This window comes from Neopsephotus bourkii, unplaced genomic scaffold, assembly GCF_033783945.1.
Source record: "Neopsephotus bourkii isolate Nb327-2 ecotype Australia unplaced genomic scaffold, CSIRO-AGI_Nbou_v1 NB_962, whole genome shotgun sequence".
In the NCBI taxonomy this organism is placed as follows: domain Eukaryota; kingdom Metazoa; phylum Chordata; class Aves; order Psittaciformes; family Psittacidae; genus Neopsephotus; species Neopsephotus bourkii.
This window is the reverse complement of record NW_026901456.1, coordinates 5,175,521-5,188,545: the sequence shown is the minus strand read 5'-3', so window position 1 is coordinate 5,188,545 and position 13,025 is coordinate 5,175,521. Positions and strand designations below refer to the sequence as shown.

At 41.1% G+C, this 13,025-nt stretch overlaps 2 protein-coding genes across 11 annotated transcripts in view; both read right to left on the bottom strand.

Moving 5' to 3' along the window:
• Positions 1–7,998, bottom strand: part of MORC3 (MORC family CW-type zinc finger 3) — a 29,063-nt gene extending 21,065 nt beyond the window's left edge. For 2 of the 3 annotated variants that reach the window (XR_009726349.1, XM_061359126.1), the window contains exons 1-2: positions 7,865–7,997; positions 3,715–3,787 (exon numbers count right to left, since the gene is read on the bottom strand). Coding sequence is in view for 2 of the 3 variants with exons in the window: in XM_061359126.1 (XP_061215110.1) it covers positions 3,715–3,787; positions 7,865–7,903 (112 nt within the window). In the remaining variant the exon portion in view is untranslated. Of the gene's footprint in view, positions 1–3,714; positions 3,788–7,864 lie in introns of all 3 variants that reach the window. The other variant, XM_061359125.1, reaches the window with a different exon arrangement.
• A 1,067-nt stretch (positions 7,999–9,065) lies between these two features.
• DOP1B (DOP1 leucine zipper like protein B) overlaps positions 9,066–13,025 on the bottom strand; it is a 58,470-nt gene continuing 54,510 nt past the window's right edge. For all 8 annotated transcript variants that reach the window (XM_061359117.1, XM_061359118.1, XM_061359120.1 and 5 more), the window contains one exon: positions 9,066–12,393. In XM_061359117.1, coding sequence (XP_061215101.1) covers positions 12,133–12,393 — 261 coding nt within the window. In that variant the 3' untranslated portion in view covers positions 9,066–12,132. The remainder of the gene's footprint in view (positions 12,394–13,025) is intronic.

The following is a 13,025-nucleotide window of genomic DNA, read 5'->3' as shown; positions in this document are numbered from 1 at the left end:
CAGTTCTGTGAAATCTAGAACCCTGACACCACAAGTACAGGAGATACAGGTGAAAAAACTTGTTGCTGGCTCTGTTACAATGTTGCTTCCACATTAACAGAACTGTCACAAATATACCTTTTGCTAGTGCAAGTTGGTCAAATTTGAGAAGTCACAACTTCTACAGAAAGTACAAAATGCTTTAGTTTAAACTCTGCTTACAGGATTTGAAAGAGCTTGCAGCATTGCTACTGCGAGTGAAATAGAAACTGTGGCTCCACAAATATTTCTTGTCAGCAACGCTCGTTTAGATTTCATCTGCCCGAACACCATTTTCCTCACATCTCTTTTTCTCCCTTCCCCAGCACTGTGCTCCTCATAGAATTTGCAAGGGGGAAAGCACAAGGAGAAGGAGCGATAGGATGTGATGGCAGAGCAGAGGGCAGTGCCCCTGCCTCACTGCCTGTTTTGCAGGTTCAGCTGAGAGCCATAAATAAACAGCTCTAGTCAATACTGCGGCCTATAAAAAGGAGTCACAGCTCAGTAGCTTGCTTTCTATAAGCATAAAGTATGAATTATATCCACAGTGAAACTGCACTGTTATTGTGGATGAAAATATATTTCAGCAAAAGAGGACATTTCAAGTACAATTGAATGGTTGGAAGCATTCTTCCAAGACCATGATCTATGAAGGTCTCCCAGTTTGTCAGTGCACCAACTCTCTCTAGATGTCCCATTTACCCTCTTCAAAGTATTCATTAGTTTACCAATATTTAATCTGACTGAGTACTAATGGGAGAAGCCAGGCAATATAATCATCAAAAAACTCTGGCAGGAGGGGCTAGAGCTTAAAAGGCAAATTTCAGCATACACACCATTAACATTTTAGGCAAGTTCACATAAACTAAAATTCAGACCTCCATAACGTAACAATTGGTAATATTTGGCATTTGGTTTACAGTATAGCCTTTCCTAGCATGTGACAGGCAGATTACAAAATTCACTTAAATCAACATGACTAACTAAAAGCCTTTACAACCAATATGTTGCTATAATGCTTTTTAAGCTTTGTTAAAGCAACACATATAACAAACTTGAGGCAAACTTGAGTCTAGATGCCTTGCACAGCACATCTACCATCATTCAAGCCAGGCAGGGTGACGAAACAGCTGAAATGACCTGCAGTCAATGGCTTTGGTTTCCTCCTCTGTGACAGCTCTGGCCTTTACCTAGCTGAAAAATTTCTACTTTCTTTTGTTAGGTTAATTTTCAAGATTAACAACAGCAAAACGTGCACATAAGAAGTGAAGGAATGTGGGACCAGAAGAGCTGCTCCCTTTGTCAGTAGCAAACTGCTAGATAAGCTTGGCAAGCCTTTCTAAACCACACCTTTATTTTGAGGAACCAAAAGAAGGCAGCTAATCGTCCCCTAACTCAGGAAACAAGCAACCCTGAAGGTATCCAGTTAACTGCTACTCAAAATCAAAAGCAAGATGATCAGCAGGAGCTAATAAACATATACACAGCCCTAGCTAACAAGAGGACAGTGGAGAGAATAACATAAGCAGAACTCCGAGAACACTGACAGACAGACCATTAAAAGGAACCACTCTAATATAATACTGAAGATGTTCAGCCACTAATTTGGTAGTCCAAAAGAAAATTAGGATACTTGAGGAGTATTGTGATGTGCAAAAATTACTACTGAATGTTTTGAGGAAGCACTGAAGGGAAAAGTCAAAGTGCATGTACAAAGAATGGTATAATGGGTGGAAGGTTGAGGAGAAGAGGATAATACACACTGATTTTGTGCAAGCTGGCTGCTGGTCAGTATGCTTTTATGGCTGGACTCTGTGCCACTCTGCTCTTACTGAATGCTGTTTCTAATGATTTCCTGTGCTAGCATGAGCTCTGATCTCAGTGTGTGCCTGCACACATTTGTTTTGCTAGCAAACATCAGGCTGGACAAGTTGGAAGAAACCAGCAATTGGTGAGATCTAAGGTCTAAACTAGAGACTGGTAAGAAGCCCAGGACAAAGGTACTGGAAAGACTCCCATGTCTTGGCAAAACATCCAGAAACGCGAAAAATAATGAGTGGTGAGTGAGAGTACACGTATGTGCCACTACTGAACTTAAAACCCAGTTAGGCAGGAAGCAGGAATAGGGTAAGGCCATATGTACTGTTCATGTTTCAAGCACTGCTTGTGAGTTCTTGCAAAGTTACTGGCCTCCTGTCTGTGACAATCTGTCTGTGGCCAGCTGTGTTTACAGGATGCCAGTATACATACATCTTTGGAATGTGCACTCAGCCTTAATACTCTCTGGGCCTGAGAAGAGAAAAAAGCAGTAGTAGATTTGCATTTGATTGCACAGGAGAGAAGCAACTTGCTCCGTTCCACAGTCTTCTATATTTGGCAACCCTTAGAAAACAACACAGCAAATCATACAAGACGCCTGCAACCAGTATCAGGTATTGCATATGCTGTTCAGAAAAAAGTTGTAGCGAAAATGAGTGGTTTGGGTTGGACAAAGAATCACCAGAGACGTTAGCAAAAGTTATTTTAATAGGAATTTATAAGCGATTCAACAGAATTTGATGGCAAGGAAAAGGAAACTGTGTTAGACTTGGTAATACAGAATCAGGCTAAAGTAATTTATACAGAATTGGACTGAAATGAGGTGCAAAGAAACTGGGTATATGAAGGAATAAAGGTGACCCTTCCCATGACGAGTCACAAGGTTCAAATATGACCCCCTTGCTTTCTAAACTCCTCCTTATAAAGAAGTCCAGGTGCAGCTGGACTCAATGCTAGTTCCAGGCTTGGTCAACAGTTTATGCCTAGATACAAGATGCTGTATGTGGGTCTAGCAGGAGTCTAGATTTTGTTCACAGTTCTAAGGTGAATCACAGGACTTCCAACACTTTATTATTAAATAATACACACACACTTACAATCAAATACCTAAAATAAAAGACAAAGAAAGCTATATATGTATATGTACCTATATATGCATGTAAATAATGTAACATATAAAAGATCCTGTTAAAAATTCCCCTCAGATGCAGTGAAAATACGTCAGCTTTTTCAGCATTCCTCAGTGGGAAAAGGGTTGAGTATCAGTGAGCAGAAGTAACAGCCCTGATAAACAGTCCTCCTATTTTGTAAACTTGAGAATTTACAAACTTTGAGAGGCTTCCCACTCAGAGGGAGATACCTGGTTGCAGGCAGGTGCAATTCAGGACAGCCCAAAGTCTCTCTCTCTCTCAAGTCCACTATTTATAGGGTCATAAGATTATTTGCTTTAGTCATCAATAAATTTCCATCCTGGCCTCACTTCTATATCCGTTCCATCAGTTGCACAACTCCAATAGGATATTCCAAGTTGTCAGAGAATGACTGATTATCCCAAAAGTTCTCCTTGTACAGTCAGGGAGTACTCAACCCCAGCCTGATCTCTGTGTGCCACTCCCCATCTCTGCCAGGCAACCATCGTTCCTGGTACAGCCAACTCCTTGCACTTAACACAAATTCCTGAGGCGGGGGAGGGAGGTATGCACCACCACAAGTCAATCTGATTGTACAAAACAAAAAAACAACCCCAAAACAAACCCCAAAAAGTAAGATTCCAAATGGTAACAGGATCAACTGCTCCCCCCACCTGAAGGAAAGAAGTTTTGTAACAAAAAAAAAATGTATTACAATCAGTACTGAGGCAAAATATTGATCACATACCTATAAGTTCTGCAATTGCACTGAAAGGCCAGGTGTGACTGGTAGAGTTGGTATGCAAGAACTTTGGACAAAGCTGAAATAAACCACAAACAATGACATTAGCTTGCATTTTTCAATGATGCCAAACCAGAAGCAGTGTTTTAAATATAGTAACATTAAATGAAGCTGGTTTGTACACTACTACCTAAAGGATGTAATTTAATTTACTTTCAGATATTGGCATTCTAACACCTTTTAAAGGGAACATTAATATAGCTATTGAAGACAGAAAAGCAGTACAAAATTCAGCACAGTGTCATACTATGTTCTGAGCATGGATTACATTGTTATCCTATCAAACCATTTTTATAAAAATATAAGGAACTTTCCCAGAGGTTACATCAAAGCCTTAGCCCAAATCTAGTATCAGAAGCATATACATATATATGCTCTTAAATGTTAAAAATGTGCTAAGATGTATAACCGTTGAGTATTAAACCTTACCTGAAAGGTGAGCAGCACCTAACATACTCAAGTATCTGACTGTCCGATGTTATTGCTCCTTTTACACATGTTGATCAAATTCACCTGCCAGACTCTCTCAAGTACTGGTCTGTACTTTTAGCAATTTGATCTCATACATTTTATCCTCACTTATGATATGTACCCAGAGGAATGTAGCCACTACTAGGATTAGATAGGGACATGCAAATAAAGTACCTATTTATGGGATGTATTCAGTGACAGAAAGTATTTTCAAGTGATTTATGAATGTCTGGGTGCATGTATATTCACCTAGATCAAAACACTGAGAAAACCAGAACTAAATATCCATATAAAAGTTAACTATTTGTCAACGCAATGTCTGGAGAAATGTACCTATTAAGCCAGATACAGTTGGCATTTACATTACCACTGAGGTTATCTGTAATTATACTTTTACAAGGCCTTTAAGACAACCCACTGCACACATATGCGTAAGCCTCACTGGCATAATTATGTTGATGATGTAAAAAGTGGTGCCTATGAATACATAACACTGGAAACAGTCCTTGTAGAGTGAAGTTACTTCAAAAAACATAATCCATACTATATATAAAATTGAAAAACACTTGAAAATAGCATGTATGTACCCATATTTCATAAATTTGACAGAACTACTACGCTGGCAAACACTTATGTAGTTAGTAAAGGCTAAATTAAAGCAAGTAACCACTGCAAGTTCATGTAGCAGTAAGTGAATAATGCTGCAAAGGAAGTTCTAGAGCCATCAGTCAGGTACTGGAGCAGGAATAAGGCAACAGCCTTAGTTTTGATCAACATAAATTACCACTAAATCTCACCTCTGTTCTAAGGTTGTAAGAGCACAGGACACACTTTTGGACTGCAGCTTAATCCCTGCATTTCTCCAATGAGCTACAAGTATGGACAGACATCACACTGATCTCTTGAGGTCCCTTCCAACCCTTGGGATTCTGTGGGATTCTTCATTGCCATCTGTGCTTTAAAACTCAAGTTTCATAAAGCTAAGGCACTGTGCCCCTTTCAAATGCTTAACAGGTATGTACAAATAATTTAGAATCCAGGAACAAAATGATATCAAGTCTATTAATGGAAATCACACATATGCCATGGCGTGTGGTTAAAAGGACCTTGAATTTTCTTCCTCTGCAGTACAGTAACTCAGTAGATATGAAGATCTCTGTACCATTCTCTTCACTTCAACCTTTAACAACACTGGCAGCAGTTGCTGCTTTGCTTTCTAAACTTCATGATCACAACACACAAGAAACAACTGGGGATTTTTCCACCTGAAATTCCTTTTTGTCAAACCATAAAATCTAACAGTAAAACAACCTCAACAGCACACAAATGGACAGTCAAGCATTCAGCATCTACTCAACTTACTGCTAAAGCACTTATCTGCTACTAGCCAGTGAAAAAATCCAACCATACACAAGGTAGACTTCAACCTCTGGAGTTAATTGCTAGCATTGAAGCCTCAGCAATATGGATTCGGTGAAAAGTCCTGACTGTAGTTTTGATAAAGGCATAAACTCATAGTTGCAAGCCTCCCCTGGTCAGAAGCCAATACTGATGCAGGAAGGAATCTCAGTTTCATCAACACTGATATAATCACAAATAAGTGCCCTTGTTTTCCGTGAAGCAAAAAGCATGCATGTCCATGGCAAGAAAATCTTAATGTGTTGTCTGTGTAATACAAAGCTTCTCCACCTGTCCTTTCACTGCTGTATACCAGTGATAAACCTCAAAAAAACCCAGCACCTTAAAGAAACAGCATCTTCTATATCTATAAACAAACACCAGAATCATCCTGATCTTCTTTGGATCAGTTTCAAGCAGTAAAGTTTTGAGAAAGGCCTGAAGGTGGTACACAGAAGTGTGAACTTGTCAACATATGTAAGAAATGAGAAGACTGGAGTTGGAACGTGGGAACTGTAATAAACAGTTTCTAATATCAATTTCCCCTTCCTCCCCCCAGCAAAAGGTGACCAACTATCCCACAGAGTAGTTCACAGGAAAGCACCTCAGAGCACCTTTTGTTCACGTAAAGCACAAAAAAAAGGGCACACAAGGAAGTAAAATTAAAAATCCCCAAAGAATAGTGGTTTAGGGCCATTATCTTTTTAGTCTGCTTCAGAACATACCCAGCTACCAGCAACTAGCCATTTCCTGATTAACTCACCAGGAAATACTTAATCCTAAAATACTTAATCCCATTTTGTTTTCTTACACTTCATTCAAAGCACCACTTCAATTAGCTCACGAATACCTGAAGTTCAGTAAGTACAGTAAGAAAGAGTTAGTTCCCTGGTGAGTACTCACTTTTAGCTATGTTAGGATGACTGGGCCTAATATATTTTGTGACTAAGTGAGTTTTGTTAGTGGTTTCACTTTCCCTCCTGAGTTCAAATGCAGCCAAATTCCTTTTGGAAGTACAACTAAACCTCCCCCTCCTTCAAACTACATATACAGTGCATATTATAAGCTGCACTAAGAGGAGCATCTCCTACAATTAAGACCAGCAAATATTTAAGAATTGAGCAGCTTAACTCTCAAAAACAACAAGCAGTGTTGAGAATTATAGCTTTCCAAGAAAACTGGAGCTCTTCCATCCTTGGCAGATGATAAGGCATGCACAGATCGAATTACCACTGAAAAATATATCTTATGAAAGAATTACACAACTTCTTGGGGAACAACCCCACTGCCTTTCTTCCTCTTCCTTCCAGTTATGCAGCCTGGTTACATGACTGCGTGATGAACCCCATCAGGGAGCTGATCCAAATTAAAACCCATTTTTAAATTCTTATTTTTAACCTGGATCACATCCCTGATCTGTCTCATCACAGAGCTGAGCAAAAGTGAGATAATGCCAGCGTGGGAACGGGTTACCAGGCCTGCTCACACTGCCTGCGTTGTTTATACATACTTCTGAAACTAATGAAAATATTCTGGGGAAACCCATCCTATTTCCAAAGGACAGAAGCCTACAGAAGAGACTGTGACCATCAGCTCTCTAGTGCTCCCTAGAAAACAGAGCCTTTTACACTGTAGGACACAACCTGTTTAAAATCTGTATTATCTGCTTCCCTAGAGCAGGCCACGAAATCCCGCCCCCAGTACCAGAGCCAACCTACCCGCACAAGAGAACTTCGCCCGCTCAGCCCAAGCTAACCGAGCAGAGTTTGTGCCGCCACGGAAGGCAAGCAGCCCGCCGGCCTCTCCCCCCGCCAGGCCAGTGCTGCTACCAGCGGCTTCACTCTCCAGCGCAGTGCCCGGGGGTGGGTAAGGAGCTGCCGGGAGCGGCACACGGCGAAGAGGAAGGTGCTGGCTTATTTTAGGCGGAACCAGCTCTTCCCGACACTTGGCCGACGACTTTTCACCCCTCAGAGAGGCCGAGGCGCCACTCCCAACCCGGGTGGGCTCCGCTCCCTGCTTTCCTTGAGGGAAAACGACGAGCTGTTTCCCAGCAGCGGCAACCGCCGCCGCAGCGGCACGGCAGCTCCCTCCTCCACAAAGCGGCCTTCCCCCAGCCCGCCCCTCAGCCACCGCGCGGCGCCGACGGCAGCCGAGAGGAAGAGAGCCCGTCCGCTGAAGTGCCCGTCAACCCAGCCGGGCTGGGCGCCTCTCGCCCAGCACCACTCACCGCGCTGAAGCGGATGCCTCCCTGTGTTTTCGCCGCCATCTTTTGTGCCACAGCGAGAGCCGGGGAGGGCGGGAGAGCCTGTAACCCGCACTTCCGCCTCGCCCCCTCCACTCGCGCTTCCGGCACCGAGCGCGCCGTCTCGCGGAGAGCGGCGGGACCGGCTGTGGTCTGGCGGCGACAGCTGCGGAGGGCGGGGGGGAGGCTCGTCCCTGCCGGCCTTTGGGCTGACAGCCGGGGCTGTGGTGGCGTTGGCACCGCTCCGCGCACACGCAGCGGGTAACGGGGCTTTTCAGCGCTGGGAGCCTCTGAGGTGCGGGATACATCGCACAGCGCTACAAAGGAGGGACAGACTGCGGAGAAAGGGTGGAATATGAAAAGCAGCTTTCACAAAATCACAGAATGGTTTGGGTTGGGAGAGACCTTAAAGACCATCCAGTTTCAACCCCTTGCCACGGGCAGGGACACCTTCCACTACACCAAAACTACTACTCAAAAGCCCCGTCTAACCTGGCCTTGAACACTGCCAGGTATGCAACAGTCCCTTCGTGGGACAATCCCTGTGCCAGTGTCTCAACCACACTTTTAATCTACACTACTCTACCCGCTCTAAATCTAATCTAAAATCCATCAAATCACACTCCTCTGCCCATAGGTCTTCAAGCTCAGGTGTACTGAAGACTGTCCTCCTTTCAAACGAAAAGGCTACACTTCCAGGGCACTTTTCCCTAAATGTATAGAAACGCAGAGGACGGTTTTTGGAAACCCATGCACGCCAAGAAAGACTTACGGAGCAGCAGTCCTGAATTTCTCAGGGGGAGGCACTCCCTCCATGATAGGGGGGCATCAGTGCCTCTCAGTCAGTCAATGACACCCCACCCACCAGCCTGCAGCAGTAGCGGCTTCCTCCACCTGCTCCATGCAGCTCTTCCGTACACACAAACCCAGAAAACTCATCCTGAGACCACAGAACCAGGATCCCAGGGTGGAAGGTTCAGGACGCAAAAGATAAGGACGTAGGAGTGAGAGCAGTAGGGGCACACCGTGAAAGGATGACGAAGGCAGGGATGCAGTCTGTCCCCCAGGAAGCATGGGGCTTAGCACAGAGCTGCTGCTCCATTGAAACCGAATTTGAGAGCTTTTACAGAGTCAGGTAAAAGTTAATGAGTGTGCAGTAAAAGTAATATGAAAAACGAGACTTGCCTTTGAAAAGGTATTTCAAAGTAACATTTAATATTATTAGAAGAGTTGCATTCAAACAATACATTTAACCATTACTTAATGCTATGCATTTCAAGCTCTGCTGTTCTATGGCAATCACCTTGGTTGTACCTACTAGCTTTTTCCTTCAGGAAAATGAAATCCCTTTGAATATGTCGCCCTTTGCATATCATGCATTGTGGCTATGCTGTCTCAAAGCTGAAGTATCCAAAAGAGAAAGCTTGGTTATCCTGAAAACAACCAAAGAACTACACAGTAAAGCAAAAGCATTTTCTCCACTGTTCTTGATACTGAGTTCTAGGCAAAAGTTTTTCAGATTCATCTACAGTTACCCTGCCTTGGCAGTACCAGCATTAAAGCAGTAGAACCCTCCTTCGCATAGATTTAACAGCAGTAGCATAAGAAGTAAAATGACTACAGTTAGTCCCATATAGAAAAGGTATAAAGTTACACTGCTAGAGATACCTTTAGGCTTATGTAGCTGCCCCTCCACCACCCAAGGAGGACTTGCCCTTTCCCCCTTATTCACATGCTATTTATACTGATAAAAGATCTGCTTATATACTAATTTTTAAAGAACTTTTTCTTCTTCAGAATTATATTCTGCTGCAGTGAAAGGATTCTGCAAGTCACAAGTACCTAAGGCCATTTAAAGCCGCCATCTGCAGAACCACAGGACAGAGCTAAATGTCTGTATGAAGGCATGAGTTCAAAGCAGTTTCTGGAAGGTAAGATCAGCTTAGAAGTTAGACAGTTATAAAGACCTAAGTCACAGATTCTGTGATTAAAATGCACCACCACAGCTAAGGAGGAAGTGACTGATGTCTGATTCCCTGCACATCTGAAGTACAGGCAGCCAGAATGGGACATTCCCTTTCGAGGGGAAGGATGACAAACCCCTCCACCTAAGTAACTAGTTCACCACCTCCAGTTAGCAAGGAAACTATGTGAAGACATGGGTTTACAGCTTATGGAAGAACGTAAAAATGGAAGGTTTGATGGCAGAAAGTTGTCTTAGGTTTTAATAGCCCACTTGACAGCATCTCAGTATTTTAAGGGAAACACCCAAGTATCTAATCCAACCATCAGAAAGCTGAAAGTAAAAATATCAAATAATCCTGAGTATTAGCGATATTCTCTTTAAGAATTACTGAAGATGTGTAAGTAATGAACACAAACATTTAAAAAACATTCTGCTCCAGTTTTCCAGTAATGCTTTAAAAAGATAACTTTTAACTTATGCTCATTCCAGTACCATTAGAGAACATTAATAAATTATATTAATACATTCACATTCTTAGTAACTACAGGTTTATGCTTCAGGCTATCATTTTCCTTAGCTAAAAAAAAATCAAAGTAGCTGTAAGAATTCAAATTTAAGTTTAAGCATAAGCCTGTTGCAGTATCACCTTCATAGAGCATTACAGTATTAACAGAGTAAAGCATGATCAGTGTTTCATTACTTTAGTTTATAATACAAAGATGAAATTCATATTGTCGGTAGGTAAAATACACTGCAGAGTAGCCTTCCATGTTTTGAAAAAAAGATGAAACAAAACCATCCCTGTCCTCACAACCTGGAGACATCAAACCACACATTTTGTATGTCCTTTCTTAATTAGCAAAAACAAGAGTGGTGAATTTCAGTACGCAGCACATTTGCCTCAGTTGCAGTGTTCCAAATAACTCTAGTAGCACGTAACAGTCCACAGGTATATCTTACAAAACCAATTCCCTGAAGGCAAAGGTGTATAAAAAAAAACTCCAAACAAAAGCAGACAAAGCTTCTCATCATGAAAAATGATAAACACATCCCTGCCCAGACAAACCAGTATTGCAAATTGAGTCAGACAGTCCACCAAGTATGAAAATTCAATGTAGTTCATCTTCTCATTTAAAAAATATTCTACTAAGCCTTTTGTTGTATGCATTGCTATGACGGTACTTATCTACTGGCCATCAGAAGTGTCCTTCAGACATGCAGCTATACTGTTTGGTGGTAGAACTAATCCCTGTCTCCCATGTCCTGGGTGGTGGCAGCAGTGCAATTCTGAAATAAGCTGCACCTTGAACATTACTGTAGTCATGGCATGGTGATGAACTTCCTACCTCTTTTAACACCTAGGAACAGCCAAATACATTCTTTTGTATTAAAAAAAAAAAAAAAGATAATTTTATTTTCATTTAATTAGGCTGTTGTATGCAGCAATTTATATTTACACAGAATTATCTTCATTTAGTTGTATTTCAGAAGTTGCAAAGTGGCCTTAGTCACTGAAAGAACAGTTTTTTAATTAAAAGAAGAAATTAGAATATTTTTAGTCAAGTAATTAAAATTAAAAACCCTCAAGTAATGTAAATTACAAAATGTTACTGCATAGCTTTGTCTTTTATGAGTGTTTATCTTTTATTTAGGAATTGCTAATCCTGAAGAATACTATTATAGTACAGAGTTGAAATTACAAACATGGTTAAGTCTGCAGTTATTTGCACAGTGCTGAGACTTATAAAATACATCTGTTTGAAATTTAGGTCATTTGTATAGAACAGATAAGTTTTAGGGCAAGTTAAAGAAAGGAGAAGTAGGAGCATGCTTTAACATCAGAAAATGGCTTATCTGCAAACTGATTGTATACTGACATGCAGTATTGGCTTTTTCTTAAATTTACTTTCAGAACACAATTCCAAAAGCAGTTTAAAATCCTTACTTGAGAAGTTACTGAATAAATGGTACAATTGCTACTTTCACCAAGTCAAAAATATTCTTCCTCTATGTACAAAATCTCTTTAATCCTTCACATTGAAAAAAAGTAAAGCAATACAGTAACTACGATAATTGCCACTAAACTGTACGTTTTTCTTTTCCCGCACAGGAGCTGAAGAATCCTGCTTTTTAACCCCACTCAGAAGCCTGGATTACTGAAGAGCACTCCATAACGGCAGGAAGAAAACCCAAAATGTAGTTTCAAAACTAGGGAAAAAAGAATTGCAGTAAAGTTTTCCCTTTTTTTGCTGTTTCTTCACCACGAGTCAAGGGCCTGACATGTGGCTTAACTTTCCATGTTTTCAAGAAAGTCACATTCAACATTCTCTTCAAGCTCTTGCAAGACCTTTATGCCATTACTACCGCCAACACAGTCCACAGGGGGAGACGCAGGAGTATGTGAATTCTGGGACTCACTCCTGTTTGTTGTAAATGCGCAACACAGAGTCTTGAAGAAGGGCATAAGCTGCGTGATGCTGGATATAGAGTGGAAGTTCAAAAGAGGAAATTTCTGCTTCCTGGAAATTGTCTCAGTGCTATTCATTTCCTGTAAGCAAACAAGTTGAGGTTTACTAAAGGTTTTGCACTAAGACACAATTTTATGCCTTGTCTGAACTCCTGTGCTATACTGTTTTTCATGCTAAGAGATCCACAGCCTACAACTGCATCACGATATAAATAGTATAAGTGGCATACAGTTACTTCCATATTTGGATTCAAGGTTCCATTATATGAAAGTCTCATAAATTCAGAAAACTGCAAATTTGGACTAGCCTTAAGAATCAAACAACCATATTATCTCTGAGAAATACTAATGCCTGTATTTTTTTTCTGGAAGAATTAAAATGAAACCTTGACAGTAAGCTATGGTAAAGTTTTTTGGCAAAGTACAGCATGCGCTTTTTTATGAATATCAGTCCTGTCTGAGGTTAAATTGTTTTCACTGGGTGGTGTGGGAAGACTTAAGGTAACAATAGGAGAACTGCCTCTTGTTCCATCACATTCAAATGCAATCATACATCTTCAAGATCTACATGTGAAAGCAGGCAGATAATTTTTAAAAGCCTCATGAATTTTATTAGACTATCTAAAAACCTCTTGCCTGACTTAAAATCTTGTCACTTGTTTAGAAAAATAAGTTAATGGATCAAAAAAAAAAAAAAAAAGATTCAAGTGAAG